This window comes from Diorhabda carinulata, chromosome X, assembly GCF_026250575.1.
Source record: "Diorhabda carinulata isolate Delta chromosome X, icDioCari1.1, whole genome shotgun sequence".
Classification (NCBI taxonomy): Eukaryota; Metazoa; Arthropoda; class Insecta; order Coleoptera; family Chrysomelidae; genus Diorhabda; species Diorhabda carinulata.
Window position 1 is genome coordinate 60,302,512 of NC_079472.1, and position 27,974 is coordinate 60,330,485.

Sequence of the window (27,974 nt, forward strand, 5' to 3'; positions counted from 1 at the left end):
TTTGTACTGGGTACTGCTGTAAAATTGAATGCCGAATATTAGTGTAGTGGTAACATTGAATTGGACTTTGACAACCTAGTTTTGAAGTTTTATATGACAGTGTTTTGAAACTTTTTAAACCGATAATTTATTTTTGAAAAGTATTTAATATACAAGTTTTTTTTTACATCTTATACTATAAGTAATTCTTAAAATAACTTTTAAACAATTCAATAAAAAAATGTCCGGTAATATTCTTCAATTTGTACAAGAACAAAAAAAATTGATTTCCGTTGAAAAACAGCGATTGGGATTGATGGACAACAGCAGAAATAATGAAATCGGCATTGAAAAGAAGAGTCGAAACCTAAATTTAAAAGACGATGTAAGTGTGCCCTAATTATCAAGTATTTCCTTTGTAGTTAAAGGGTAGTCCAAGATCACACAAGTGGCTTCACTTTATTGTCAGCAATTTTATTGTATCTAATCAGGGCTGAGAAGCTTGCATATTCTCTTTAACGTATGTTAAAGTAAGTGGCGATGCTTTGGAGTCCTCTTAAACCATGAAATAGTTTAACCCCCCAAATAACAGCCATTACGTATGAACGGTAAATACAATATATTTTGTTGCACTAATGGATATATTTATGTATGTTTCTTTCTTATTTAGATCGTATTCTTATATATTATTGTAATATAATAATAATACTGCTAGTTGTGTAGGTTTTTTATGGAAAGTGTTCTTGTTCTCTTCATTTAATGATCATTATAGAGTAGCATTATGTTTCAATAGAATATTCAACCATTTTTTTTCTAAATAGAAAACCAAGCTATTTTACCTTCTATGTTATAGTTCTGCTGTTTTTTTTTGAATATACATTCTGGCTTTTTATATCTCTAATCTATGCACAATACTTCACATGTTTGCTATGATCTTTGCAACTAGTTTTGTATTCTCAAGTTTATTATTTCTTGGAAATATTTTCATGTTAATTTGGTTGATGATACAAAATCAATTAGTATTCATAAATATACTTCCAATTTAAAGTCGATAAAAACAGTAGTCTTGTAATCTCAAGTTTTATTTCAGTACCACTTAAGTAATTTCACTTTTATTGATAGATCATATTAAAAGTAAATGCTATAAATTTGTATATACCTTCTTACGAGAAATTTTTCCTAAGTTCAATGATCTCAATTTATAAAACTAATTTTCCATGAAAAAAGAAGAAAAATATCAATAATTTCGTTTATTTAATAATTTTAACCTCATTATTCCTATATAATTCTCCCATTGATATGAATCGACGCCTATTGAAGTCAATTTGAAATTGATCAATGTCTTATGATTGATGTTGATTCACATCAATTCATGGCATTTGAGCTCGTTTGGCCAATGGTATCACATTTTGGTTAAATTAGAAACTTCTTTTCCTAATAATTCCAAAAATTTCTATCGTTTTGGCACATTTAAAGCTATACAGGAATTGGCTACATACTTCCGGTGAGGAGATATCGCTGCTACAGATAGAAGGACGGACGAAAGGCTAGTAATAACTTCTTTTTTTGTAAAAAAAAAGAATTTTGAGCAAATTCCCGCAAACGCCAGATTGAGTATTTCATAATTTAATCAAAATTTAAAAACAATAATCAGGAAAGTGTGCTGACTGGGTACTGATTCAGTTATATAAAATGTATATAATTATAGTGTAGTAATTATTGTTTCATAGAGTAAAGTACAAGTAATTTAATTAAAACAAACAATTTGTAAGGATTTTTTGTCCCCTCCACACAGTATGATTCTAAAGCGGGCAGATATGGAAGTATGTCCCTTAGTTTTCACAAATCGGACTAATCCTCACTCAAAAGCAACACTAATTTACAAATAGAATACGAGGATGGCAACAGAAGTACCCGATTTGACCTAGAGGTGGTGATAGTTCCTTGAAAAATACCGCCATATTAGAAAGTACACAATCTACACAGTTTGCCAGAAGCCATGTTGTATAGTATTTGTTTGGCAGCCATCAATAGTGAACGTTTTCAGTGAATTTGTAAACATGGAAAAAATTGATCATCGTTATGTGATACAATACAATTTTAAAGGCATTAGCCCAACCAATATAAAAGCTGAACTAGATTCTACTCTGGGTGAGACTGTTCCTTCGTTATCAACAGTAAAATATTGGGTAGCGAAGTTTAAACGAGACCGTACGATTTGCCATGACCAGCATCGTAGTGGTTGACCAAATGAGATGACGACTCGGAAATGTTGAAAAAAATCCATGGTACTGAATGATCGTTGACTGAAAGTGCGCGAGCTAGCAGACATAGTAGGCATTTAGTAAAGTTTCTCTCAAGACCAGAACGGAACTAGTGCGTCACGAGAAGAGAACTTTTGAAGGTAGTATCTTTATGGAAGGAAATTCCTTATCCGGACTGACCATCAGCACTCTAGTAGTTGATGCAGTTCAAGAATCTCGAGGGCCAGATCGCCAGATGGATTGAACGCATTCAAGAGCCGGTGTCAGCCATCGAAATAACGACTTTCTATCTAAACGACCGTTCCCAGCAGACTGCTCCCAATGTAACAAAGCCGAATCGAAGGAAGCAGTAGTTTCAGGAACTACTGTGGTCAACGAAGAATGGTCACCCACAAGAATGAAATAAAAACAGGAGAATGAAGTGAAGAGATGTGTTGAGATTTTCACCGGCACTAGAAGCATATTGGGCTCAGTGGGAATTCCTTGTCCTGGAAGAGGGCCTTTTAAAAAGAATCCGTTGATCCGTTTCCATCGAGTGTTTGGCAATATTTCACAGAAATACAGCCAAATTTTACCGCCTTTATTTACATAACCATCGATAAAACGTGGTTTTCACTTCACACCCGACAGAAAAGAACAATCAAAACAGGTTTTTTGGTATGCGCATGGGATAATCTTTATTGATCTATTTTGAAAAAGGAAAAATTATGTAGTATTATGCGAACTTATTGAGCGCAGAAATTAAGTAAAAACGGCCGCATTTGGCAAAGAAGAAATTGTTGTTTCATCAAGATTATGCACCAGCTCACGCATACGTTATGGCAGTGGTCAAAGATAAATAATTAAAATTTGAATTGCTACCTCGTGCACCCTATTAGCCAGATTTAGCCCCCTCGGATTATTATCTGTTCCCAGACTTGAAAATATGACTTTGTGTCAAAAGATTTTCCAACAATGAAGAGGCGATGTCGGCAGTTAATGGCTATTTTGAGGAGCTTATTATAAAAAGAGTGTATGGAGCTAAAAGGAGATTATGTTGAAAAATAAATACATTTTTTTCTAAAATTTTCGTGTTTTTGTGTTGGACCAGGTACTTCTGGGCCTATCTTTGTATTCTTTATGTGAAGACCCGGTATAAGTTGTTTTTCAGATATGAGGGTCACAAAAGACGTCACGAATCTTGGATAGATTGGGAAAAGCAAATAAAATGTTAAGATATTTTAGCTTCCCAAGTTTTCGTTTTCTTTCAGGGGCGCCCCTAATGTTTTAACCAAGAGTATACTTCTTGGGAGTGAATAGACTTTCAAATGCTCGGAATTATTTGTGTTATTATAAGGAATATCCTAATTCCTACTCTAATTTCTAATTCTTGAAGCTGTACAAAACGGTTTTTGATATATTGTTGGATGCCATTCACCAAAATGAAACCTTTTCGGCATATCTGAGTATGAAAATCGTCAACTTTGTCGAATAAATTTATAAATTTTTATGCGTCGGTCAAAAATGTGGTTGATGTTGGTAAATATTTCAAGGTAATAGCATTCTTGATGAAATCGATGACATCGAAATCACGTGCGTTTTCTTCAAACAAAAGAAAAATAAAACAATGGCGGACTTGTATCAGTTTCATTGGTTAACCTTCAAAAGACGATGATTCATTTAATTCATACGTTTACTATTTTCGCAATTGATTTGGAGTTCATGCTTTTAAGATGCAATATCCACGAATTATAAGCTTGTAGAGAAAGAATATTAAAATATACGTGATGTGAAAATGTCCTCAATTAGTTTTAATGATCCCGACCTTACAGCCTTATAATTGAAGATGCAAAGCAGTGGGCATTGCGCTATGTGCTACTGCGCATCTCTATGACCAACTGCGCAAGTCTATGTTCAATAGAGTTTGACATTTTTAATGGTGAACGCACGCAGCACGTAATGTCATACGAGTGCTATTTGAGTCGTTTACAGATACTTGAAACATTTACATTCTATGACTTGATCAAACCAACAGTAGTATGCCGATCAACTTCGACTTTTGGTGATGAAGGATCATCTCTAGCAACCCTATTTCGCTGGTTTTCCCACTTCAATCCTGGTCGCATTTTGCTATAGTATGAAGGTCGTCCAAAATCTGCTGTCGTACCAGAAAACATCGACGCTGTGTGTAAACTGATATTCCAAGATCGTCATGTGACATACCGTGAGATTGAGACTTAGTTGGGCGTTAGTTCCACTCTTATACATTTGGTTGTTCAAAATATTTGTTCGCGTTGGATACCGCATAATTTGACCACCGTTCAAAAAGAACTAGTGTCGACTGGTGCACAAAAGGTCTATAAGATCGCGATAGGCGAAGAATCTTGGATCTAGACATATGAATCCGACTGTATGGGTGTTTCCAGTAGAGCTAAATCCATCAAAAGTTGTCTGGACATGTCTTCACCGTTCCATTAGAGCAACGTAGAAGACGAATCATTCACACATCATTTCCAACAAAAACTTTGATGGGTCATCCGCCGTACAGTCCTTGGCACCCAATGATTTCTTCTTATTCCCGCAGATCATTGATTGCTAGGTCAACGTTTTTCTACACCTGAAGAAGCGGTTGATGCGTTCTAATCACTTGTTTTGGATAGGAATGGAAAAAAAGTTTGTTTGATACTTTGCTCAAATGCATGCGAAAGTGTATTGATCTCAATGGAGAATCGTTTGAAAAACAATAAAGCCATATCCAAATATTTGTTTTAGTTTGTATATCTCAAAACTTGAGTAGCAACCCTATAACAATATGTTTTTAGTTTTTTTAGATATTTGAATATAAACTATTACTCTATTATTTAAAAAGTAACCTCCCCCAATTTTCTTATCCGTCGCTGCCTCTGCTGACCTTGTTTGATATTGATTTTGCTCCGAAAGCAACTATGAAGGCCTGAAAGTGGACCGAGTTGTTCTGTTTTCAGTGTTATTTCAACCCTTTATGATCCTCTACTAAAGTTGAACCTGACCCTTCGTTTAATTTTCGTATTTTTTTCATTTTGTCGCGTTTTTGTTGGTGCGATGAACAACGAATCTTCCTGAAATCCAACGTGAGTTTAACAAGATATATTATTAGATAGTTACACCATTAGGGTGGAACTTACTTTTGTTCTTGTACAAATTATTAGTGTAATTGTGAGTATCATTCTATTTTGTGAGATTGTTTAGATCAAAATTTCACTTTAATCACATCTTTATACATATAGTTTTTCGAACTTTATATTTGAATTATTACAAATAAACACGACGATTTAGAATATCCTTGAATGCTTTCACATGTTTGGTAAATGGTATCTATAGCATATTGGTTTGTTATTTGATTATTTACGTCTTTGGTCAGTTTTTTCTCCATTGTAAAGAACGTTAGTGTAATACATGAAAGTATGATAGTAGCAAACAAGCGCTCGAACCGTAGAAAGAAGCCTGAGTTATGGTTAACTTATGGTAAGATATAACTGAGCGTATTAGTCTTGATCAATGACTCGTGCAGGTTATTAAACATTAAGTTTTTAACTTTTCAATGTTAAGTTTTAGTATAAGTACAAATAATAAAGAAATTACTCGCTCGAAATTATGAAATTTTTAAATATTTGATGTAATTTACTTCAAATTTATGCTTATCTAGCTGATTCAACTATGAATCTTGAATTCCAATTGGTATAATTAATTAAAAAAGTGTGTCCAATGTATAAAAATATATTATTTCTACTATTCACCTCTGAAATTATTTGAAATATTTTTATTCATATTTCTTTTATATCATATTTGTATTAAAACTTTGTAAATCTGTAAATACACCCGTGAACGAAAAAATCGACGTCATATTTACACGTGGAATTGCGACGGACAGTTGCTTGGAGTGCCTTTCCACCATCTCCATGGATATCCAGAAGGCATTCAATCAGGTGTAGCGCACCGGAATCGTTAAGAAGCTTCTGTCTCATTGACCGCTTCATTAGTGTCAAAGTCAGTTATTGCTTATCTCGAATCATTTACTTCCCTATATAATTGGAGTTCCACAAGACTCTATACTAGCTTTTCTTCTATACATCTTATGTACCTTATCACCAAAAAGTCCAATTATACATGGACTAGTTGGTTCCGCTCCAGGCATACGCTCTCTCAACTTACATTCCCAAATCTCTCGAATAAACTCTCAGATTGCTTCTGGAGTTAGAGGGCGACTCTTTCTAATCTCAAAAAACCCATGCCATCGTCTTCAAATATCCCGTACGTTCGCGATCGAAAATCTTTGTAGCTTCCACTCTTTTCCCGATTTTAGCATCTCAAATCCATTAGTCTTAGCTCTATAATGGTTGTTCTATGTTGTTATTGAGTTATTTTTTTAGCAAAGAAAAAATATCGAACGAAATGGAATCTTAAACAATGAAAAAACGTTATAATGAAGAAAATAAGAAATTAACCTATCAATATCATATATAATCGCTTTTTCGTGGATGAAATAATCCATTTCTTCAGTGAGTGCCGTTTTGAGGTCCGAATTCGTGGCTAGTACAGAATTTTTAGACCCAAATTTTTTCTCAAGGGTATCCCCTAAATGATCCATAGGATTTAAATCCAGACTACTCGTTGGCTATTCCCTAGCCGCATCTTCGATTTCCTGTAAATACGTAACCTGTAGTATGTGGTCGGGCATTGTTCTGCTAGGATGCCGATGAAATTGGCGCAGACAACGACGAAATCCCTCACCTAAATTTTTTCTATGTATCGGCTCGGGTCCCATCGCTCATGTATAGAGTGGCCGCTTCTCGCAATAGAGTGGCCGTTTCTCGCAATAGAGTGGCCGCTTTTCGCATTAGAGTAACCTCTTCTCGAAATAGAGTAGCCGATTTTCGTAATAGAATGGCCGATTTTCACAATAGAGTGGCCGTTTCTCGAAATAGAGTGGCCGATTTTCGTAATAGAATGGCCGATTTTCACAATAGAGTGGCCGTTTCTCGCAATAGAGTGGCCGATTTTCGCAATAGAGTGGCCGTTTCTCGCAATAGAGTGGCCGATTTTCGTAATAGAGTGGCCGTTTCTCGCAATAGAGTGCCGCTTCTCGCATTAGAGTAACCGCTTCTGGAAATAGAGTGGCCTATTTTCGCAATAGAGTGGCTGGTTAAGAAGCTTAATTACCATTTTTTAGGTATAATTCTTATTTGCTGTTAACAGAGATGTGTATCGATTGGCGTTTGATGGATAACCGATAATCGGCAAATAATCTTTTATAAGGGTCAGTTATTCTCAATTAGGACTATGATTAACAACATAAAAAGGGTACTCAGTTTTTTTCCAGTGATTGCCTGAGTCGCTTTTTCGGCTCGCAAATCTAACTTTCACATAATTTCAGCATGTTTTTAGTTGTTTTCGTTTCAGGAAAAATGTGATAACGATGGTACATGGAACAATAACTACGAACAATCACCGGAAGCAAACAAAGAAAATGTTCAGTTAAATTCCAATTGTGTCTTAGTAGAAAACGATAACAAAGTAAGGAGAATATTTTTTTCTTAATATTTTTTGTCTGAATTTCATTCAGGTGTAGAATTTAGTTTTAAACTATTTACTGCAGATTTCGAATTTTTTGACAGTAACATCGCGACAAATCGGGATTATAATGAGGGTGTTTCGGTTTTTTCCAAACCAATTCGTTCAACGTTTACAAGTCGAGCTCTATACGCTCTGGCATTGTCTTGCGGTAATATCGCACTACACTTAGGAAGTTACTATAATACTGCGCGTTCACAGTTTATTATTCAGCGAGATAATCGACCGCAATTATTCCTTTCATTTCCTAAAAGACACTACACCTTCCCTTCTAACAGTGTAACCTTCACTTTAACTAGCGCGCCTTCATCTTTCTCCCTCCACTCTATAGACGCGCGTTTACTCTCCGGAATATTATGGTGTACCCAAGTCTCATCTGTGGTAAATATTCGGTGTCATAAATTTTCTCCATCCTATTAATATCAATAAATGAGACACGTGAAAACTTCCCAGCGTATGAAATCGATAGTTTTGGCACCCATCTGGCTAAAATTTGGCGGTAACCGAGCAGTCCATGAATTATTTGCTAATATAAAGTATGCTGATGCGCAAATCTTCAACTATTCCGCGTACAGTACTGTTCTCATCGGTAATACTTGTTCTGAGGCATGTGGCAAGTTTGCCACCACTTCTCGATAAATGTCCGTGGATTTTATATTATCTTTGACTAAAAAAACGACTAATGATGCGTTGTGCAACAGACATGGCTATGAGTACTCTAAAAAGCGAGATTACGTTCTTTACACTTTTACGACACTAAATTATTCGCGTGCTAATTCATAAATTCTAGTTTATATTTGAAGCACCCTCGTAGCGTAAACTTTGATAATCATATAATTAAGATTTGAGTATATTTGTTGATTATACGGAGAAAAAATTTGAAATTTGCCTATTTATTTGACTGCTTTGCTTAAGGATATTTGGCAATGTTGACGCTCAAAACGCTTTTTGTTATTTTTATTTTTCAACTTTTAGACCCTGCCAAATGTCGAACCACTCGAAATAATTAGTAAACATGATAGTACCGACGTTTCATTAGAAGACAAAAAACAAGCTTTTGTTAATAAACTTGTTAGCAGTGAGATACCACTAAGTGATAGATCGGTAAGCATGATTTTTTGTTGTGCCTTTTTCGTATGTATTTATATGTTTAATTTTGTGCTAGCTAGCGATGCTTTCGTAGTTTTTTTTAGTTAGCTAGTTACTTGCGTTGCGTTTTTTAATTTATATTATATATTTGGAATAGCCATTGCTATCGAGGAACAGGCATATTTTTGGGTAAATATCACACCATAAAAATTACTTTTGAAACTGCTCTTTTCAAAAAATCCTGGTGGCGACAACGACGCAAACAACAAAACTCAATTATTTGAAAAATACGAGGAAAAAAGTTACAGTAAAAACGATGGGGGTCGTCCATCACGTGACTAACACGACAGCAACAATATTCATGTGAATCAAATCAAAATTTTTGTCGTCTCAGTAGAAATGTTTGTTGGAAATTCAACAATACCAACTTCAACCTCGGCTGATATTTCAATGGGCTTGGAAAATTAAAAAAAACCCATATATTATGTATATATGTACCAAATAGCAACGCTCTTTAAAGTTGTCTTAAGTTCGGGTCTCAAGCTCGAACGAGGGTTGTTAAATGCTCTGATGAAGCGTAATGACGTCGAAACTAATCAGTAGTGACATTTCCTTACAATTGCGAGCCATTGGGGATGTTAATATCGATAGGGTTTTAAGATGTTCATGTTTTGGATTGGTTGCACTCCAGTAGCCTCTATTTTGCTTGTTGGCGTACCCATTAAGATGAAAATGAGCTTCATCCGAAAACGAAATGTTGGTAAGCGTTGGAAAGCGCCTAATCATGAGGTTCAATTCTTGCACCTGCTGAATTTTGTAAGGGTGCAGCCCCAAATTTTTTTGTAAAATGAGTAATAATGACGATCTACGTACGTTTGAAGCAACAGCACGCTCCCGAACAGACCGTGTAGCACGATCTACGTTTTCGACCGTTCTAGAAGACCTTAGATACCCAGGTTTCGGTTTATCCAGTGTTGATTCGGCTACTTCAAACTCCTCAACCAATTTTTCAATCGATCTATGTACGTTTGAAGCAACAGCACGAAGACCTTAGATGCCTGGGTTTCAGTTTAACCAGTGTTGATTCGGCTACTTCAAACTCCTCAACCAATTTTTTAATCAATCTTTGTACGGTTGAAGCAACAGCTCGCTTCCGAGCAGACCGTGTAGCACGATCTACGTTTTCGACCGTTCTAGAAGACCTTAGATACCCAGGTTTCGGTTTATCCAGTGTTGATTCGGCTACTTCAAACTCCTCAACCAATTTTTCAATCGATCTATGTACGTTTGAAGCAACAGCACGAAGACCTTAGATGCCTGGGTTTCAGTTTAACCAGTGTTGATTCGGCTACTTCAAACTCCTCAACCAATTTTTTAATCAATCTTTGTACGGTTGAAGCAACAGCTCGCTTCCGAACAGACCGTGTAGCACGATCTACGTTTTCGACCGTTCTAGAAGACCTTAGATACCCAGGTTTCGGTTTATCCAGTGTTGATTCGGCTACTTCAAACTCCTCAACCAATTTTTCAATCGATCTATGTACGTTTGAAGCAACAGCACGAAGACCTTAGATGCCTGGGTTTCAGTTTAACCAGTGTTGATTCGGCTACTTCAAACTCCTCAACCAATTTTTTAATCAATCTTTGTACGGTTGAAGCAACAGCTCGCTTCCGAGCAGACCGTGTAGCACGATCTACGTTTTCGACCGTTCTAGAAGACCTTAGATACCCAGGTTTCGGTTTATCCAGTGTTGATTCGGCTACTTCAAACTCCTCAACCAATTTTTCAATCGATCTATGTACGTTTGAAGCAACAGCACGAAGACCTTAGATGCCTGGGTTTCAGTTTAACCAGTGTTGATTCGGCTACTTCAAACTCCTCAACCAATTTTTTAATCAATCTTTGTACGGTTGAAGCAACAGCTCGCTTCCGAGCAGACCGTGTAGCACGATCTACGTTTTCGACCGTTCTAGAAGACCTTAGATACCCAGGTTTCGGTTTATCCAGTGTTGATTCGGCTACTTCAAACTCCTCAACCAATTTTTTAATCAATCGAGCACCTGCCTACGGAATATTCTACGCGATACAGTCTCCGATCCGATCTCCATAGCGACTAAATTCCCAATAACCAGGACACCGATTGACATATCTCCCGCGTTCCTCCGAATAGCTGCTTTCTCGAGTAATACAAAGGTGGACTTCCTTTTTGCATCAATTTTACGTAAAAAATTTTATTTTTTATTGAATTTCAAATAAAAAAAATGTTTTGATTTATTTTTCTACACTGTTCATTTTATATATTATCAATGGGACCATACCCATCTTACTCATTGTTTCAAAGGAATTATTTTTAACCAATGACTGAACACTTCGGGCATCCATCCATGAAGAACTCTGTATTTAACGAACGCAAACAATAGTGGGTGTTGTAGGAGTGTACGAAAAATTTGTGAAAACATTTTAGTGGATCAAGTGTTTCCATAGGTAAATTTCAAACTGCACTGAAAATTAGAATTTTTTTTACAATCTTCTGCATATTTATATATCAAATAGGTTTTGATCGCGGATTTTTTGATAGTTTATGTATTCATAGTTTATGTCTAATCATTTTTGGTAAAGATTCGAAGGAAAATTAGTAGGTAAGTATATTTTAATCACCATTACTACCAAATATAAAGCAGTTGAATTCTTCAAAATAACTTCTTAGTGCACATTTACGTCTTTCAAGAAACATTTGGGCAAATTTCATGCTTATTCCTCAAGATTTTTTGGCATTCACGACTACTTTGTTGAATTGATTGATATCCTCCTGGATTCGTGACACGAAATTAGGCCTCTGCTGGGTATCTGGACACTATGAAGAGGAGAAGAACTCTAAAGCAGATAGATTCGCTAAAAGGATGGAGGAGACAGTGATTACCGATGGAATTGTTAAAAGATATTATTGACACAAACAGAAGTGATTGGGCGATATCCAGATCGATTTTACCAAGAATAAATGAAGAGAAAAGCAAAAAAGATTCATGAAGCACTTAATCCAGAATCCAACTAGATATTGTACCTTACCCAACAAAGAAAATTTCGAAAAAAATGCATTTTTCAACGTAATCTCTTTTTAGCCCAATACACTCTTTCCAGCGACATTCTATAAGTTCGATACTCTTTTTATAATAAAAAGAATCGTCAAGTTTGTCAAAATAGACATCACCTCTTCATTCTTGGAAAACACCAAGCCATTTTTTCAAGTCTGGGAAGAGAAAATAATCCGATAGGGCTAAATCTGGCGAATAGGGTGCATGGGGTAGTCATTCAAACTTTATTTCATTAATTTTGGTCTTTGTGATAACGGATGTGTGAGCTGGTGCATTGTTTTAATGAAACGACACTTTCTTCTTAGCCAAATGTGACCATTTTGGCTTAATTTCGTCGCTCAAACGTTGCAGTCGTTTTTTTCTACTTTTTCAAGATTGTCAATAAAAATTATCCCACGCGCTTCTCAAAAAACCGACGCCATGACCTTGCCTGCAGATGGAACAGTCTCTCCACAAAAACAAGCGTGAGTACAGGCACATATGCGACGTTGTCAGTTGTTATGGCTTAGTTTACTGTATGTACGGATGGATTAGGGGTCTCGTATACTCTGCGACCCAAAGGATCTATTGTGTCCCCCTTTCTTGCTGCGATACTGGAGAAGCCATCAATCCCACTCTTTTTAAAAAGTCTAGAATGTGGAATGTTTTTAATTCTTCGTCTTCTATTGCAAGCGCTACCAGGTGTAGTGCTGTTGGTGTTTCACATTTCGAGAGAATGTGGATAGAGGATTCGTCCTCTGTGCTACAAAATCTGCACGTCGCATAATCTGCTAGGTCTAACGTCTCCAGGTGTTTGTTGAGGCAACAATGCCCCGATAGAACTCCTGTTAGTATTCGTAGATTTTTCTTACTTAGGTTGATACATTCAGCAGATCTACTCTGGTTATAGTTTCCCAGAAGAGTCTTTGCCTGTCTCAGCCCCTATAGGTTATCCCAATAATTGGTTTTGCTCCTATCTAACTTCTTTTCCAGTACTTTTTCTATTGTTCTGTAGCTGCTACTATCGGACAGGATGATGATCTCCTATTGGCGATAGTTCCTCTCTAGATTGAACTGAACACGTTTTTCAATTGCATAGATTGGCTCAATCTCGTCTACTTTTACCGCTCATATGATTCAATACTTCTTACAATATTCTAACCGGACAACTACCTTTCCGCATAATAGAAAAATATATTTTCTCTATGAACAAAAGTATTTGTTCTGATAATTTTAATTACTATTGCAGAATGATTGCGTTCAAGGTACAATGTTGCGTTATGGCGAGTACAGCCCTAACAATCCGCAAATAAGAGTCACTGCCGCTCCATATTTAGGCTTTGGAGAATATGAGCAAAGAAGAAATTACTTTTTACAGAAACAAAGAGCTGACTATTTGACGCATATTGCAAAGGTAAGTAGTTCAAATTCCACATCACAATCAACCTTATTGTGCTCAAACAATTAAATGTTTTTTTCCCTTGGGGGGAATGATCCTTTTGCTCCGCTACCTACTAAAAATAAATTGGCAAAAAAATCATTTTTATTTTTGAATAAAGTCTTCATTAAGGTTAACACATCTTCACATATGACTTCATTATCTGAAGAAAATTGCGTCCTTTCCATTTTGGAAACGTCCTGTAATCAATGGAGGTCAAATCTGGAGAATATGGCGGATGTTTATCTGATTCGTATAATCTATCTGGATGCGGGATCCTGAGCCTTTTTATTTTATCGTAATTTTGTAATAGAATGCGCGCACGATCCGAGAAGATATTGAGAACGCGGGAAAAAATCGGCTCTCGGCGAAAAAAGCAAATCGTTTGTACTACGAACCACTGTCGAAAGGCCTCGTCACGGAGAATAACGAAGCGTTTACTGGAGCAACGATACGCGCTCAAATTTTGTGGACAGTTCAGTAAAACGGCCAAAGAGACTTGGGACATTATTAAAGAGGCCTACGATGATGCTGCCATGGTTAGATCTGGTGTTAAGGAAAAAGGGGAAGACGACAACCGTTTTTCGACCAGAGAAAATGTGTCTCGATTGAACAGTGATTATAAGACGAGTATCAGAATGATCGCTGATGAATTAAGCATTCTTCAAACACTAGTTTTTCAAATCGTGACAGAAAACTTAGTATTGAGAAAAGTGTCAGAGGATAAAAGGCTAACCGGATAGCGATATGAAGGGATCTCCTTGGTCCTACCAAACTTTTTTCGCCCTGGAGGCATATGAAAACTGTAAAATTAGTTGGTAGGATACTCTTTTGAAAAATTCTAATAGTTTTTACTACTTTTATGAACAAATATTTTGAGTTGTACTACTTTGAGAACAGACCTTTATGTTTGTTCCAACCTGCTAATCTGAACAGCTCTTGGAACGGTTATCGGAATCCATCAAAAAACCAACTTAAACATCGTTTTTGAACCGTTTCCGGGACGATACTTTCGATTGTTACAAGAACCGTGCATAACCGAAGATTGCCATTTAATGGCTTTTGATAAGCGTTCTAATAAGCGTTCCAGATTAGCATGTTGGAACAAACCTGATATTTTCGCGCAACATCCGGCTATGCGCGGTTCTTGAAACAACACTTGCTATCAGCCAAGTATCCAAAGAAAGCATCAGTCGGTTGGAACGCGTAATATCTATTGCGCAGAATCGTCACCGTACAAAGGACGGATCTTTGATGGTTTGGAACGAACCTACCATTCAAAAGCTTCTAATAAGCGTTCCAGATAAGCAGGTTGGAACAAACCTGATATTTTCGCGCAACATCCGGCTATACGCGGTTCTTAAAACAACACTTGCTATCAGCCAAGTATCCAAAGAAAGCATCAGTCGGTTGGAACGCGTAATATCTATTGCGCAGAATCGTCACCGTACAAAGGACGGTTCTTTGATGATTTGGAACGAACCTACCATTCAAAAGCTTCTAATAAGCGTTCCAGATAAGCAGGTTGGAACAAACCTGATATTTACGCGCAACATCCGGCTATGCCCGGTTCTTAAAACAACACTTGCTATCAGCCAAGTATCCAAAGAAAGCATCAGTCGGTTGGAACGCGTAATATCTATTGCGCAGAATCGTCACCGTACAAAGGACGGTTCTTTGATGGTTTGGAACGAACCTACCATTCAAAAGCTTCTAATAAGCGTTCCAGATAAGCAGGTTGGAACAAACCTGATATTTTTGCGCAACATCCGGCTATACGCGGTTCTTAAAACAACACTTGCTATCAGCCAAGTATCCAAAGGAAGCATCAGTCGGTTGGAACGCGTAATATCTATTGCGCAGAATCGTCACCGTACAAAGGACGGTTCTTTGATGGTTTGGAACGAACCTACCATTCAAAAGCTTCTAATAAGCGTTCCAGATAAGCAGGTTGGAACAAACCTGATATTTTTGCGCAACATCCGGCTATACGCGGTTCTTAAAACAACACTTGCTATCAGCCAAGTATCCAAAGGAAGCATCAGTCGGTTGGAACGCGTAATATCTATTGCGCAGAATCGTCACCGTACAAAGGACGGTTCTTTGATGGTTTGGAACGAACCTACCATTCAAAAGCTTCTAATAAGCGTTCCAGATAAGCAGGTTGGAACAAACCTGATATTTTTGCGCAACATCCGGCTATACGCGGTTCTTAAAACAACACTTGCTATCAGCCAAGTATCCAAAGGAAGCATCAGTCGGTTGGAACGCGTAATATCTATTGCGCAGAATCGTCACCGTACAAAGGACGGTTCTTTGATGGTTTGGAACGAACCTACCATTCAAAAGCTTCTAATAAGCGTTCCAGATAAGCAGGTTGGAACAAACCTGATATTTACGCGCAACATCCGGCTATGCCCGGTTCTTAAAACAACACTTGCTATCATTCAAGTATCCAAAGAAAGCATCAGTCGGTTAGAACGCGTAATATCTAAGTTTTTACTGTATATAGTCATGAATCATATATCATTAAATCTGAAATTTGAAACGGACTATTTGGATGGGTTAATGATTGAAAGTTTATTCTTTCAGCAACAGGAAAGTGTGAAAAACCTTACAAACTGTATGGTATCTAATCGAGACAATTCTACTAATTATAATAATACCAAATATTTGGAAAACAAACGATTTGAAAAAAGTGTACAAACTGATATTCAAAATATCAAAATTCAATTAGTAAGTACATATAAATGATAAGCACGTGTATATATTTGGATCATTACTAACTTTTCATCTAACTCCTGGTATGATCATTACTTTCTACTGAGAAACTTATTCGTCCTGCTACCATTGTTTACCTGAAAGTAAAATCGTTTTATTCAATTGAATTAAGGTCTTCGTGACTTCAAACAAATTTATATTTTCGATCGTCTGCCAAAAAGGTTGAGAAGCGATTATCTACATTGACGAAGAGAAAATCTTATCAGATGTTGAAGCAATATTAACAACAAATATTAGTGAATCAGTATCCTTCATCATCATCATCATTATCAAGCCTTTCAATCCCTTTTGCGCTTAAATCCTTTTATTTGAGATGGATTACTCATCGTTTTCTAATTATTATTTTCTTTATAGTGTGTCGTTTGTTTTGGATGCTTTTGTTATTACTTTTCATTCTTTTCGGTTCCGGCATTTTGCCCTCCAGTTGTCTATATTAAGTGTTCTTATTTCCTCCTTTTCTTCGTTTCTCCAAGTCTTTCTCGGCCTACCTCTTCTTTTTAGCTGCAATGGGGTTCAGTGCGTTATTTGTTTTCTTCTCATTATTTCCTTCTTCATTTTTATTTGTTCTCTTTTCTCCCTCCTGGGCTTGGATCCGTTCTAGTTCTCATTAACTTTTTCTCGGTCCTTTTCAGTTCTTCTTCTTCCCTTTTGTTGATTACTGTTGTTTCCATCGCATACGTGATTACTGGTCTTTTAGGGTTTTGTATATTTTTGTTTTGTTTGGTTATGTTTTTGTTTCTTCCATAGCATTTTTGTATCCTCTCTCTCTGGTTGTTTGTCCCAACGTTATTTCTAGATAGTTAACAAGTCGATACTGTTTCAAAATTGATTTTCCAGTCCGTAATTTCTTGCTTCTTCTTCTTCTAATTTGTTGATCGATTTTATTAATTCCCCCTGTCCATTTGCTATGATCGTTACATCATCTGCGTACCCAACTATCTGTATTACATCTGTTATAATGTTTTTATTTGGTAGTCCCGCGTTTCTCACGATGTCTTTCAGTATCCTTATTACGAACGAAAAAATGTATATCCACATCCTGAGGAAAACTAGATTATACTAGATATAAAAGAGGACCGGAAAGTAACGTCACTTCCTTAAATTGAATTCAAACGAAAGAATTTTTCCGTGTTTGATCCATCAATCCCACTCCTTTTAAAAAGTCTAGAATGTGGAATGGGTTTAATTACCAGAGATCTTCGTCTTCTATTTCATACACTCCCTGGTGTAGTGCTCTGGAGTTCCTTAGTGTTTCACACGAGGGAATGTGGATAGAAGTCGCATTATCTGCTAGGTCTAGCGTCTTTAGGTGTTTGTTGAGGCGACAGTACCCCGATAGAATCATTTAAAAACCAATTGGTTTTCGAGTAAATTATCTCGAGATAACTCTTTTAACATCAATGAAATTTTTAATTTTTTTCCTACCTAAACAATATTGTGGCGGTCAGAATGAAGAAAAGTAGAATGGATGATTTATCAATTTGTCCACAAACACCGTACAATAATAACTTTCCCGTTTACAACCGGCTACTTTAAGATCCAATTTTCCACAATAAAAAATCTGTATCAACGGTTTGCTCAAGTTTCGACACTTCAAAATAAACAATTCCGCGTGTACACCTCACAAAAACGCTTTTTCTGAATGTGAACTTGTAGTACTTGGTAGTGATTCATTAGGATTAATATGAATATGAAGATTTGTTTTTAATCGAATTTTGGTGGAACATTTTTGTTTGAAATTAAAGAAAATTAAAAGAAATTTCCGATAAACAATATTTTTTGCGTTCAACTCGCGAAAAGGCAACGAAAATTCAATATTTTCTTTATGAAAATCTAATAGCACATTTCTCAACTATTTGGTAAAGTATCGAAAGCTATCTGAAGTTTTTAAAGCATTTTCCGGCCGAGCGAGAAATTTTGGAAATTTTTTTTGATGGTATTATGACTTGAAATGAAAAAGTTTAGTAAAAAGGTTTTAGTTTTTAATTATCCAATCACTACATATACAATCTGAAAGTACATAGTTTAAGGAAGTTTTTTATAAAATTTCAGCACTTAATTTTCCTTCAAAAAAAAAGATGTCGATGTAGTACGCAGCTTTTTTCGAAACGTCTAATTAGAAAAACAAGAAAATAAAATCACTTAACTTCACGGGATAAATAAATCTTTGTTTTTTTGTCTAATTGAACTTGTCAAATACGAATATTAACATTTTTTTCATGTAAAAAGTTTCTTCCAATTGAATAAGTATCAGAAATCATTTTTAATAGAAAAGAACGAACTCTGTAGCTATATTAGAATCTGAGATATAGATCTTTGAATGTAGAAAAATTGCCAAAAACCTACAAAAATCCATAACTCCACATTGAATGTCCGCGCCTAGCTCCTCTCCAACTCAACCGATTTAAGTGTTCAAAAACTCAAAAGAAAGAGGATGTTTCAGCGAGTGTTCTTAAACCAAAACGAAGTCTCTATCTTGAATAGAACCTGAGATATTGAGGATAGAACGTGTGTATGTGAAAAACTCTCATAAGTAATGTACAGGGGTAAATCGCATTTGAGTATAACTTGAGAATGGTGAAAATTAGATGAAATCCGATGGTTGATGTCTGATCTGTGCATCAAAACCTTTCATTGAAAAAAAAAAATTAAGCAAATCGGTTGGGTAGATCGCCTGAACGGACTCGGAATGGAAATCATCAATTTTTTTAATATATAAGATGAACAGAAGTAGTACGTCTACGAAAAAGTTATTAAATAATAAGAAACCGGTGTTACATTTTAAATAAAAATATGAAGATAATTTACAAAGTATATAGAAACATTTATCGGCCAATCTTGTAAATCATAATTTTTTTTTGTTCGAGATAAAAAGGTTAATCAAAAAATTCCGACACGATTCATCAACTGTTTCATCGTCATTTATTGGATCTGTTTTATTACATAAATCACAACATTTCATATCTGCTTTCACTCAAGTAGAACAAAAACATTGCAAATACTCCATGGCTGAATTTCCATCTTAGTAATTGGATGACGGACAATATAAAATCCTTATGAACACTGAAATTTGAAAAAAAAAACCTTAAATGAAGAAATTATCACCAGATTTATAAAATCGCAGCGAATAAAATTGATAGGACTCATAAAACGATTGAAAAATAATAGGGAAGTTAAAAGAAGAACAGAATGAAAACCCTTAGGTAACCGGCCCTAAGGAAGACCAAAAAGACAATTAATAAATGATCAGAGCAGGAAAAAGGGGAGAAAATAGTGGAAGAAGCCATAACATGCAAGGAATTTTAGTTTAAAAAGAAAATGAATAGAACATGGACTGACTCACCACATGAAACGAGTCGAAGAGCTCTTTATTGAGAGATTATTATTCCTGTTGGAATGTATAAACGATTATATGGATATTAGTCTTTTTGGGCTGTCAAAGTTTTCACTATATTATTCATTAGATGTTGTAAGTACTTCATAGCCTTCTCCGGCAACGCGTTAATCATTTCATTTGTCACCTTATCATGTCTTGGTGCGCCACACACCTTTCCATACGTTTTTTCCATTGATCGAAGCAGTGCTGGAAGTCTTCTTTGGTGAGGGTCTTTAGGAGATCTGCTGTTTTATGCTTTACCGCTTCCATCGACTTAAATCTGGTCCCTTTCAAAGCAGATTTTCGTTTCGTCGCAAGTAATAACGTTTTTCATCAGTCCCGGATCTTTTTCTAACCTTTCAAGGAAATAAGAGGACACCCGTTGACGCAAGAGCTTTTGGTCAGAAGTCAGATTTTTTGGCACCGACTTTTGTCATGTGTAATTCCTCGTGTAAATTTTTGCTAGTCGTTTCTTTATCGGTGTTTCCAGCTTCGGCAATCATCCGGATGCTCATTGAAAAAGTCACAGGGCGACCTGGGCGCTGGTCATCTTCAGTGCCATTACTAAAGCGCTTGAACCACTTTTGCAACAATTTATAGCACTCGGTCGAAGTTTTTTCCAATTTAACGAGAAATTTGGGATTTGGCTTTACTTACTGCATTCTGTGACTTTTCTAATATGATTTCCTCTTCGTTATTTGCGTCATTTTTCTCATTATCTTCTATTTCTCGTTCATTTTCGTTTTTTATAGGAATTCTTTGAAGAATATTCACCACCTTTCCATTTGGTCTTTTTGCAATTACTGAAGCACTAAAGTTTTGCCGAAATGTATCGATCAGATCCTTCGACCTTTTTATTTATTAACAAAAATATTATTCAACGACTAAATAATTGATGATCTTCGCAGTTACTTTGTGTAGATTTGGATTACCATCAATGTCTTAACTGGTACATTTTTTTTTCAAGAACACGGTGTATATTGAATATACATATTCATTCATTTTTAGCTTCAGTATGATTTGCGATGTCAAAGAACTCCAGAGAAGGAGCTGAGCTCTTACTCTTTAAACGAGGATTATTATATGAAAAAAAATAGAAATCTATCGCCGTTTAGAGTAGATCAAAGATTAACTAGTGCTCAAAATGCCTTATTAAAGAGTGAAATGGACAAGCCCAGAAGCATTTTATCAAATAAAAAAACAGGAAGCCCCAGAGGTAAATATCACGTTAATTGTAATAACCGTTTTTGATTTTTCTGAATCGATTGCTTTTGATAGTGCATTTTTTTACATAGTGACTCAACTTAACGAGAGTTTTTTACGTGGAGGTACTTCGTCTAATTTTTTCTGGGTATCCAGCATTCAATCACGTTCAAAATGTCGTTCATCATTTTCTATACATAAAATCAATCGCTGAAGGGTCGTTAGGACAGCAGTATCAATTTCCGCCATTTAAATACTTCGAATGACCTATGGTATTCTTTCAATCATATCATCTCATATCGGGGGTCTATTGATGTGCACGAAGTCTTTTATTCGACCCCATAATTTAAAATCTAAGCAGGTTAGGTCTGGAGATCTGGATAACCAAATTAAAGAAATATCACTTCAGCAGTAGTGTGTTAGAGGGAGAGAGGGATTCTTCTTCTTCTTCGTCTTCTTCTTCTTTTTCAACGTATTGTAGGCATTGGGCCTGTAGTTTCCAACTTGTCATCCTGATATAGGAATTGCTCCTCTGCATGGCATTAGTTGTGTTGATTGCGTGGAGTTTGGAGCGTTTGCTAACTTTTCTGGAAGAGGAAAAGCGAAGATTTAGAATTTTTGCTTAGAGGTTATCGAAAAGAGAGCTTGTAAGTAAAAACGGTTCTTCCCGGTTTGATTTGAAAAGCTGCGGCTGCGTTATTCCATATCGTCGGCCATTTGGCTGGGAAACCGGTTCACCAGGTTGCACGGTAATCACAGAAAACCTGCAACTCCGACAATCGACGAAGAGTGTGTAGGGTTGGTATAGGAGGAAGGGGTTTTATCTGATATATTTCAGTGGGAGGTACGGTACAGTTGTAATTGTAAAAGGGAGGAACAAGGCGTTGGCTACTAGCACGCAAGAAGTGGGGATGGCTTTCATGATGGTAGTTGCCAGAATTTCAAAAAGGATTTTGGTGTCTGTTGAAAAGTCGTAGAGAGTTTGGGGTTTTTCTACTGTGATTGGGCCAGTTTCCTGGAGGATTTTTGGGGTCTTTGGACAACGAGGGTGGAAAGCGGGGTGAGAAACGCCGCATTTTTTACAGATAAGGGAATTTGATTGTATTGAAAATATTTTCTAGATTTTTTTCTATTAGAGCTACAAAAAAATATGTTGCAAGGTATCTTAAAAAATTGTTTACTGAATTTCGAATGGGATGAATACAAAAAATTCCAATCGTTCCGTTTGATTCTACATATTATAAAAGTAATATTGAATTTAATGTTTTAGAAAGGCTGATGTCGGACCTGTATAGTTCTAGTTTTACGGATGGATTTGTTTATAGAGAATCCCGTGCCGATGAATTAGAAAGGGTAAGTGGTAACGTAAGCATCCTCCCTTTATTATAAAAAGTTAAAATTTAGTGGTGATCCTTTTCAGGAACGTCTTAAAAGAGAAGCGTATCAACGAGAACTGCGACTTCAAATCGAAGAAAAAAGGAGACTGCAGCAGATGCGCGAAGAACAAGAAATGAAAGAAAGGGAATTAGAAAACAAAAGATTGGAACAGCAATTGCTTAGAATGCAGGAAGAGAGAATGATCGAGGAACAGTTCAGGGAACATAGACAGGAACAGGTGAATTTTGATATAATTTGGAAGTATGATTTGAACCCTTTCATCATTCCGTATAATCTTTGATTTCTTCTTCTTCTTCTTCTTGTAGTAGGACGAGGTCCTGTCAGGTCTGTCATCTGCCCTCTTGTGACGCCGATGTCCAGCTATCGTACCAGCGTTTTGGGGGCCTACCGATTGGGCGTCTTGTGTCTGGTTTCTGTGTTTTGGCCCATTTGGCAATCCGTTCTGGAGCCATTCGTTCTACATGGTCTCTCCATTGTCGGCGTCTTGCTCTTACCCATCTAACGACATCTTGTACTCCCAGTTCTCTTAAGGTATCTGTGTTGGGTATTTTATCGTGGAGTGTGGTACCCTTTATTGTTCGTAATATCTTCATCATCATCTTTGATTTCACGTGTTTAAATCACTAGATAAATTTTGATTTTATTAATTATATTTAAAAAAAAAATAATTAAAACTTGATTATCATTATTATTTCTACAATAAGAAAGCCTTGTTGATCCTAATTATGTGAATAATTTCTTTGTAGTCCTCGTTGTCGCTATCGCTTTGGATTTTCAAAATTGAAGAATCCTTAGGGCGTCGCTGGATTTGGAAGAAGCCTTTTCCACGAGATCAAATCCTTTATGCTTTAATAAGAGCTTAACAGTTGCGGCATTTCTTGACCTTACCTGTGTTGTTTCCTTGTGTCATATGATTAGAACCACCATATTTTTAGCCTCTCCTAATATTTTCGCTATTAAATTTGATAGGTGGTTTTCGCATATGAAGCTTTTTACCAGTTTGTAGCTATGCCTCTTGGTTTTTGTCCCTTTCCAAAAGCTTCAGCTTCTAATAACTGTCCAGTCTTCAAAACCACAAATAGGGAATTTCCACTGCAGGTTCTGGTCTTGTCAGCGGTTGACAGGCTCTAAGCATCACCAGATAGTGTGTTGTTTCCTTGTGTCATTTGAAGCTTTTTATCAGTTTGTAGCTATGCCTCTTGGTTTTTGTCTTTTTCCAAAAGCTTAAGCTTCTAATAACTCTCCAGTCTTCAAAACCACAAATAGGGAATTCCCACTGCAGGTTCTGGTCTTGTCAGCGGTTGACAGGATCCAAGCTTCACCAGGTTGTTCTTTATTTCAATAATCTAGAGCAACTCTACTTTGTTTCAGTTGTTATGGTTTGCGCAGCTATTAGAGCCGCTGCACTGTCTTGGAAGATGTGCACCTCAAAAAGAGACGAACAAATTCAAAATGATTTTTTTAAAAAATCTTAAAAATAGTTTAAGAATTATTTATAAACATACCTGACTGTAAAATTTGTATGAACATGACTTGGATGTTATATAAATATACAATTTTTGAATATACAAAAGAAAATCTTGCTGGTATGTTGTATACAGCATGTATAATTAGTTTTATATCAACTAACATAAAAATGTACTAATTATATCCTTCCTAAGGTTCTGAGGGACACTTGTAAAAACATGGAACACTAATTAATCATACCATGAGAAGGAGCACTTTCAGGATAATATTTACGTAACTTTTCCTCGGTTTCTTCAATTGTTTTTTCACGTAAAAAGATTGTTCAATCAAGACTTCTTCATATTAACTTCTTTTGTGTTATCAACCTGTAAAAGGTCACTTTCAAAGAGTTCTCGTTTAGAACATTGTATTTTGATATTCATGTATTTGCTATAATTTTTTGTTTTGTTAATATCTATTTTGATACCGTTAATATTTTGTTTTTATTTGTTAATTTTGATTCCCGTTATTACCGTTTTTTTTTTTCTGATTTAACTGTAATAACAAAATCTTCCTTAAATACATTTTAGAAAATCTTTCATTGGCTCAAAGTTTTAGTAACTTGTAGTCTAATAACTTTGTATTAAAAAGAATTTTTTGGAACCGTTGGTGATATTCATACCGAACACACTGTTTACACCACCTCTCACAAATACACTGTCTGATATGAGCGTTTCTATAACCAAGTTATCATCTTCAGAGTTAATCTAACCTAACACTCAGTCTCTGAAGACTTGGTTATCGAAACGCTCATATCAGACAGTGTAATTGTGAGTGTTGGTGTAATGGTGGTGTAAACAGTGTGTTCGGTAGGAACATTCTGTGGATACAGTGAAATTATGTTTATTTTTGATTTTATTTGTTTAAATTTATATGGATACTTCCAGATGAGGAGGCACAGTGAAGATTTATTGCGTCGCAAGCAGGAACTCCAAACAAGCAGGTACGGTTTTCGCAAACACACTAATTCTGAATGCAGTATTCATAATAATGCTACAGATATATCTTCCAAATCGCTATCGCATTATTCGCCGCCAGTTTCTAGACGTAACCCTTATTCTTACAACGTTCCATCCACATCTGTGTTCTCGGAATTATCGTCAACAAGGTAAATTAAAAAATTCATAATTGTAGTTTTTTAATTTTTTACGGGGAGTCACTTGAAACTCCCCTTTCAAAATTTAAGCGTAGTTATAACTAAAAATCATCCCTTAAAACAATTGTTTTACTTTCGGCATTCTAAATTCAAAAATTAATTTCAAATAAAATTCTTTTGCAAATTTTATTTGTTTATTATCATATTTTGTATTAACTTTAAATTGACATTTTAATGACTTCTCGGTTTGGCAATCAAATTATTATACATTTGAGTCCTTTATTTCAAAAAAAAATTTTACTGTCCGGTATTAATTTAAATATTTTCATATGACTCAGCGATATTGAGCTTAGCTGCAAAGACTAGATTATCAGAATGATTAAATTATTGTGGGATCTACTACCTTTGTCGCCAGATATTTATCATCAAGAGCTAAAATTATTAAGTTGTTCTGGCATAACGGTTGATGCCTCTTTAACAATACAATTATCCGATTGATGTTTAAGAAACGCATATAAGAGAGCCTTTTTTTCAACCTCCGATAGGCTATAAATCAAAGAAAAGTGCATATAAAACAATAATTTTATTACCATTTGTGGACAAGATTTTCCATACCCTTTTCAAAGAAACAGACCTTTAAACTTCTGAAAATTCCGTAGACAAAGCAGTAATGGTGTAGCTGCGGTTTTCTTTTACCATTCATTGAACTAAGTCAACTGAAACGATAGATTTGCGCAGCATGATGGTCTGCAGCCTGTAGAAAACGAATTACACTTGGCGACAGCATCAATGTTGGCGGACATGTTTACGTGGCAGTAGCACAACGCCGACTGACGCCTGAATGTCAACGATGGCGGAGTGTGTTGTGGGAGAGCTTCGCAGTCGCCTACAGCGCATGCCCGCTTTCTTCAATCCGGGTAGTGTCTGTAGAGATCGATAGGAGGTTGAAAAAACGGCCCTCGTAATTTTAAATAACTCTCTATTCTGATTCTATTATTTATACTGAATATGCTATTCATCTTCGAGATGAAAATCTGTAGAGATTTATATTTAGTACTAAGTTCGGTAGAATAGGCGAAAAGTATATTTTTGTAATCAATAACTCAATGTTCTTCATCATTTTAATTAATCTTTCAGATTCAAATTTCAACGCCACTTAATAATTCTGTTTCAATGAATTTTCTATTTGAATACTTAATTTGTAGACCAATTTTTAGTTATCAATATTTAAAAAATCTTATTGAGATGTTACGCTCAATTAATTAAAATGTGTCTACAGATACAATCCTAACCGTTTTGACAGTTACCATCGTCGTGACGCGTTGAAACGTATGGACTCCTTAAATTCATCTGAACCACCTAACAGACATCAAATGTTTAATAGATTCGACTCTTTAAGTAAAATAGATTCGTTGTCGAATCGTTTGGAATCAATGAGTTTAAGAAACGGACATAGTGGTGATGTACAACGTAGACACAGCGCTACCCATCAGGATCTCAGTTTATTAAGGAAAAGTCCAAGGTAAATTAATTTTGCCAAAACATCCAGAATATTTCTTTCAGTAGTTTTAATTTATTGGAAATCAGTTGAATATTATGGATTCGACAATAAATCTCAAAGCAATTCGGTTAATTTTTCTGCAACGAAATCATTTTTAGGCTACAAAGAAGAAGTAGTTCCAGCAGATTTGATGATGGACTACCAGTACCATTATTGAAAGCGCACTCTCCAGTTGCCAAAGAATTAAAAAATTCTGTTCCATTCAATAGTACAAGATCGAGATCTGAAGCGATTAGACGATTAGAAGATAAGTGGCAAGTGAGTATTTATTATTTATTTGCAATCTAGATATTCAATAACAAAATATCCTGAATCTTTTATTACTATTTTGTCTCCATTTCGTTATAGCAAAAGATAGATACTCCAAAATAAGACCTTGTCTGTCCTAATTATCTAGGTAACCCCTTTGCGATGAATCTTGATATAGCTTTCTCCCACCAGATCAAATCCTAAGATTTTTCTCTGTGTATTGCAGAGGATGGTCGCTCCTCTATACCACAGAACCTTTTTTTGTATAAAAATCAAGCACAAAGGGGTAAAAAACCCTATTACACTCGAGTAGTTCTAGTGGTGTCTACCGTGTGGTGATACCTGTGGATATTGATCTTCAACTTCTATCTCCCGAAGTACTCGGTGTTTATGAGTCACTTCTACCCGTCAAATAGGTCTTGCAAATAGGTGGGATTATGTTAAACAGATCGGAAGAGCATCTGTCTTGGTAGTAGCGATGGTATATGTTCTATTGTGTCCAAGTTTCTGGTCAACTCTGGATTGTCTAGAAATCTAATTGTTCTCTTCTGTATTGAGTCTAGCATCCTCAAGGTATGCTTGGGGGTCAAGCTCCAAATGGACGTATATAGCTTTTTGGTCTTGAAAGTGGCTCAAAGTCATTTTGAAGCTGCCTTAGCTAGTCCTGTTTGAAGTAACAATAGACCTAAACTTCTAATCGACTCATGAAGATGGTCTGAGTTATTTGAAGAAAATTTTTTTTGGAAACCTAAATGAAATCGAAATATTAGTAACCAGAGTTATATTTAGAAAAATCCAGGCTGTTTTAAAAAGTAAAACGTAAACAATTATATTTTATAAACACATTTATTTTATTATAAATAGAAATTGTTGTAAATACCTTTCAATTAATTTTGTTAAATCGACCGTTGAGATTAATTAAATTCATTCAACGTTGTAATTTGTGTTTTTATTGTGAATGAAATTTTTAAAAATAGAGCTTCGAAAGTTAAATATATAATTCCAGTGTGCTTTTTGTTTATATTACATTTGAACTGAAATTTTCTTTATTTCTTATTGGTGGGTTTCAGATACCCGCCGTACAAAAAAGTATTCTGAATCATACGGAGTCACCAGGTGGCCAAAACAGAAGTATTTTAACTCAACTTGGTGCGATCCGATTGCAACTTCAGCAAGAACAGCTGCGGATGGACGAATCTTTGAGGAGACGAGATGTTTCACAATCTAAGGCTGTTGATTTTCTTTGAATATATTAAATTTACCAACCAAAAAATTTACATCGAGTTAATAAAAGTTTATAATAGTTATTTTATATATTGTTAGAATTTGTCTTTATATTTATATTCATTGAAATAGATAGAAATGTTGAATGT

At 35.7% G+C, this 27,974-nt stretch overlaps 1 protein-coding gene across 4 annotated transcripts; it reads left to right on the forward strand.

The window, feature by feature from the left end:
* Nucleotides 1–26: 26 nt before the first annotated feature.
* LOC130900366 (trichohyalin-like) lies at nucleotides 27–27,973 on the forward strand. 4 transcript variants are annotated; one of them, XM_057810910.1, is made up of 12 exons: nucleotides 63–364; nucleotides 7,662–7,775; nucleotides 8,808–8,936; nucleotides 13,243–13,407; nucleotides 16,024–16,167; nucleotides 20,597–20,804; nucleotides 22,062–22,144; nucleotides 22,212–22,406; nucleotides 24,583–24,803; nucleotides 26,071–26,313; nucleotides 26,451–26,610; nucleotides 27,672–27,973. In XM_057810910.1, exons 1-12 carry the CDS (start codon nucleotides 221–223, stop codon nucleotides 27,846–27,848), a joined length of 1,983 nt encoding a protein of 660 aa, XP_057666893.1. In that variant the 5' UTR covers nucleotides 63–220; the 3' UTR covers nucleotides 27,849–27,973. The 4 variants fall into 4 exon arrangements, with proteins under 4 accessions (XP_057666896.1, XP_057666893.1, XP_057666894.1 ...); XM_057810911.1 differs by having other exon boundaries at nucleotides 93–364; nucleotides 27,665–27,973; XM_057810913.1 differs by lacking the exon at nucleotides 16,024–16,167 and having other exon boundaries at nucleotides 27–364.
* Nucleotide 27,974: the final 1 nt, after the last annotated feature.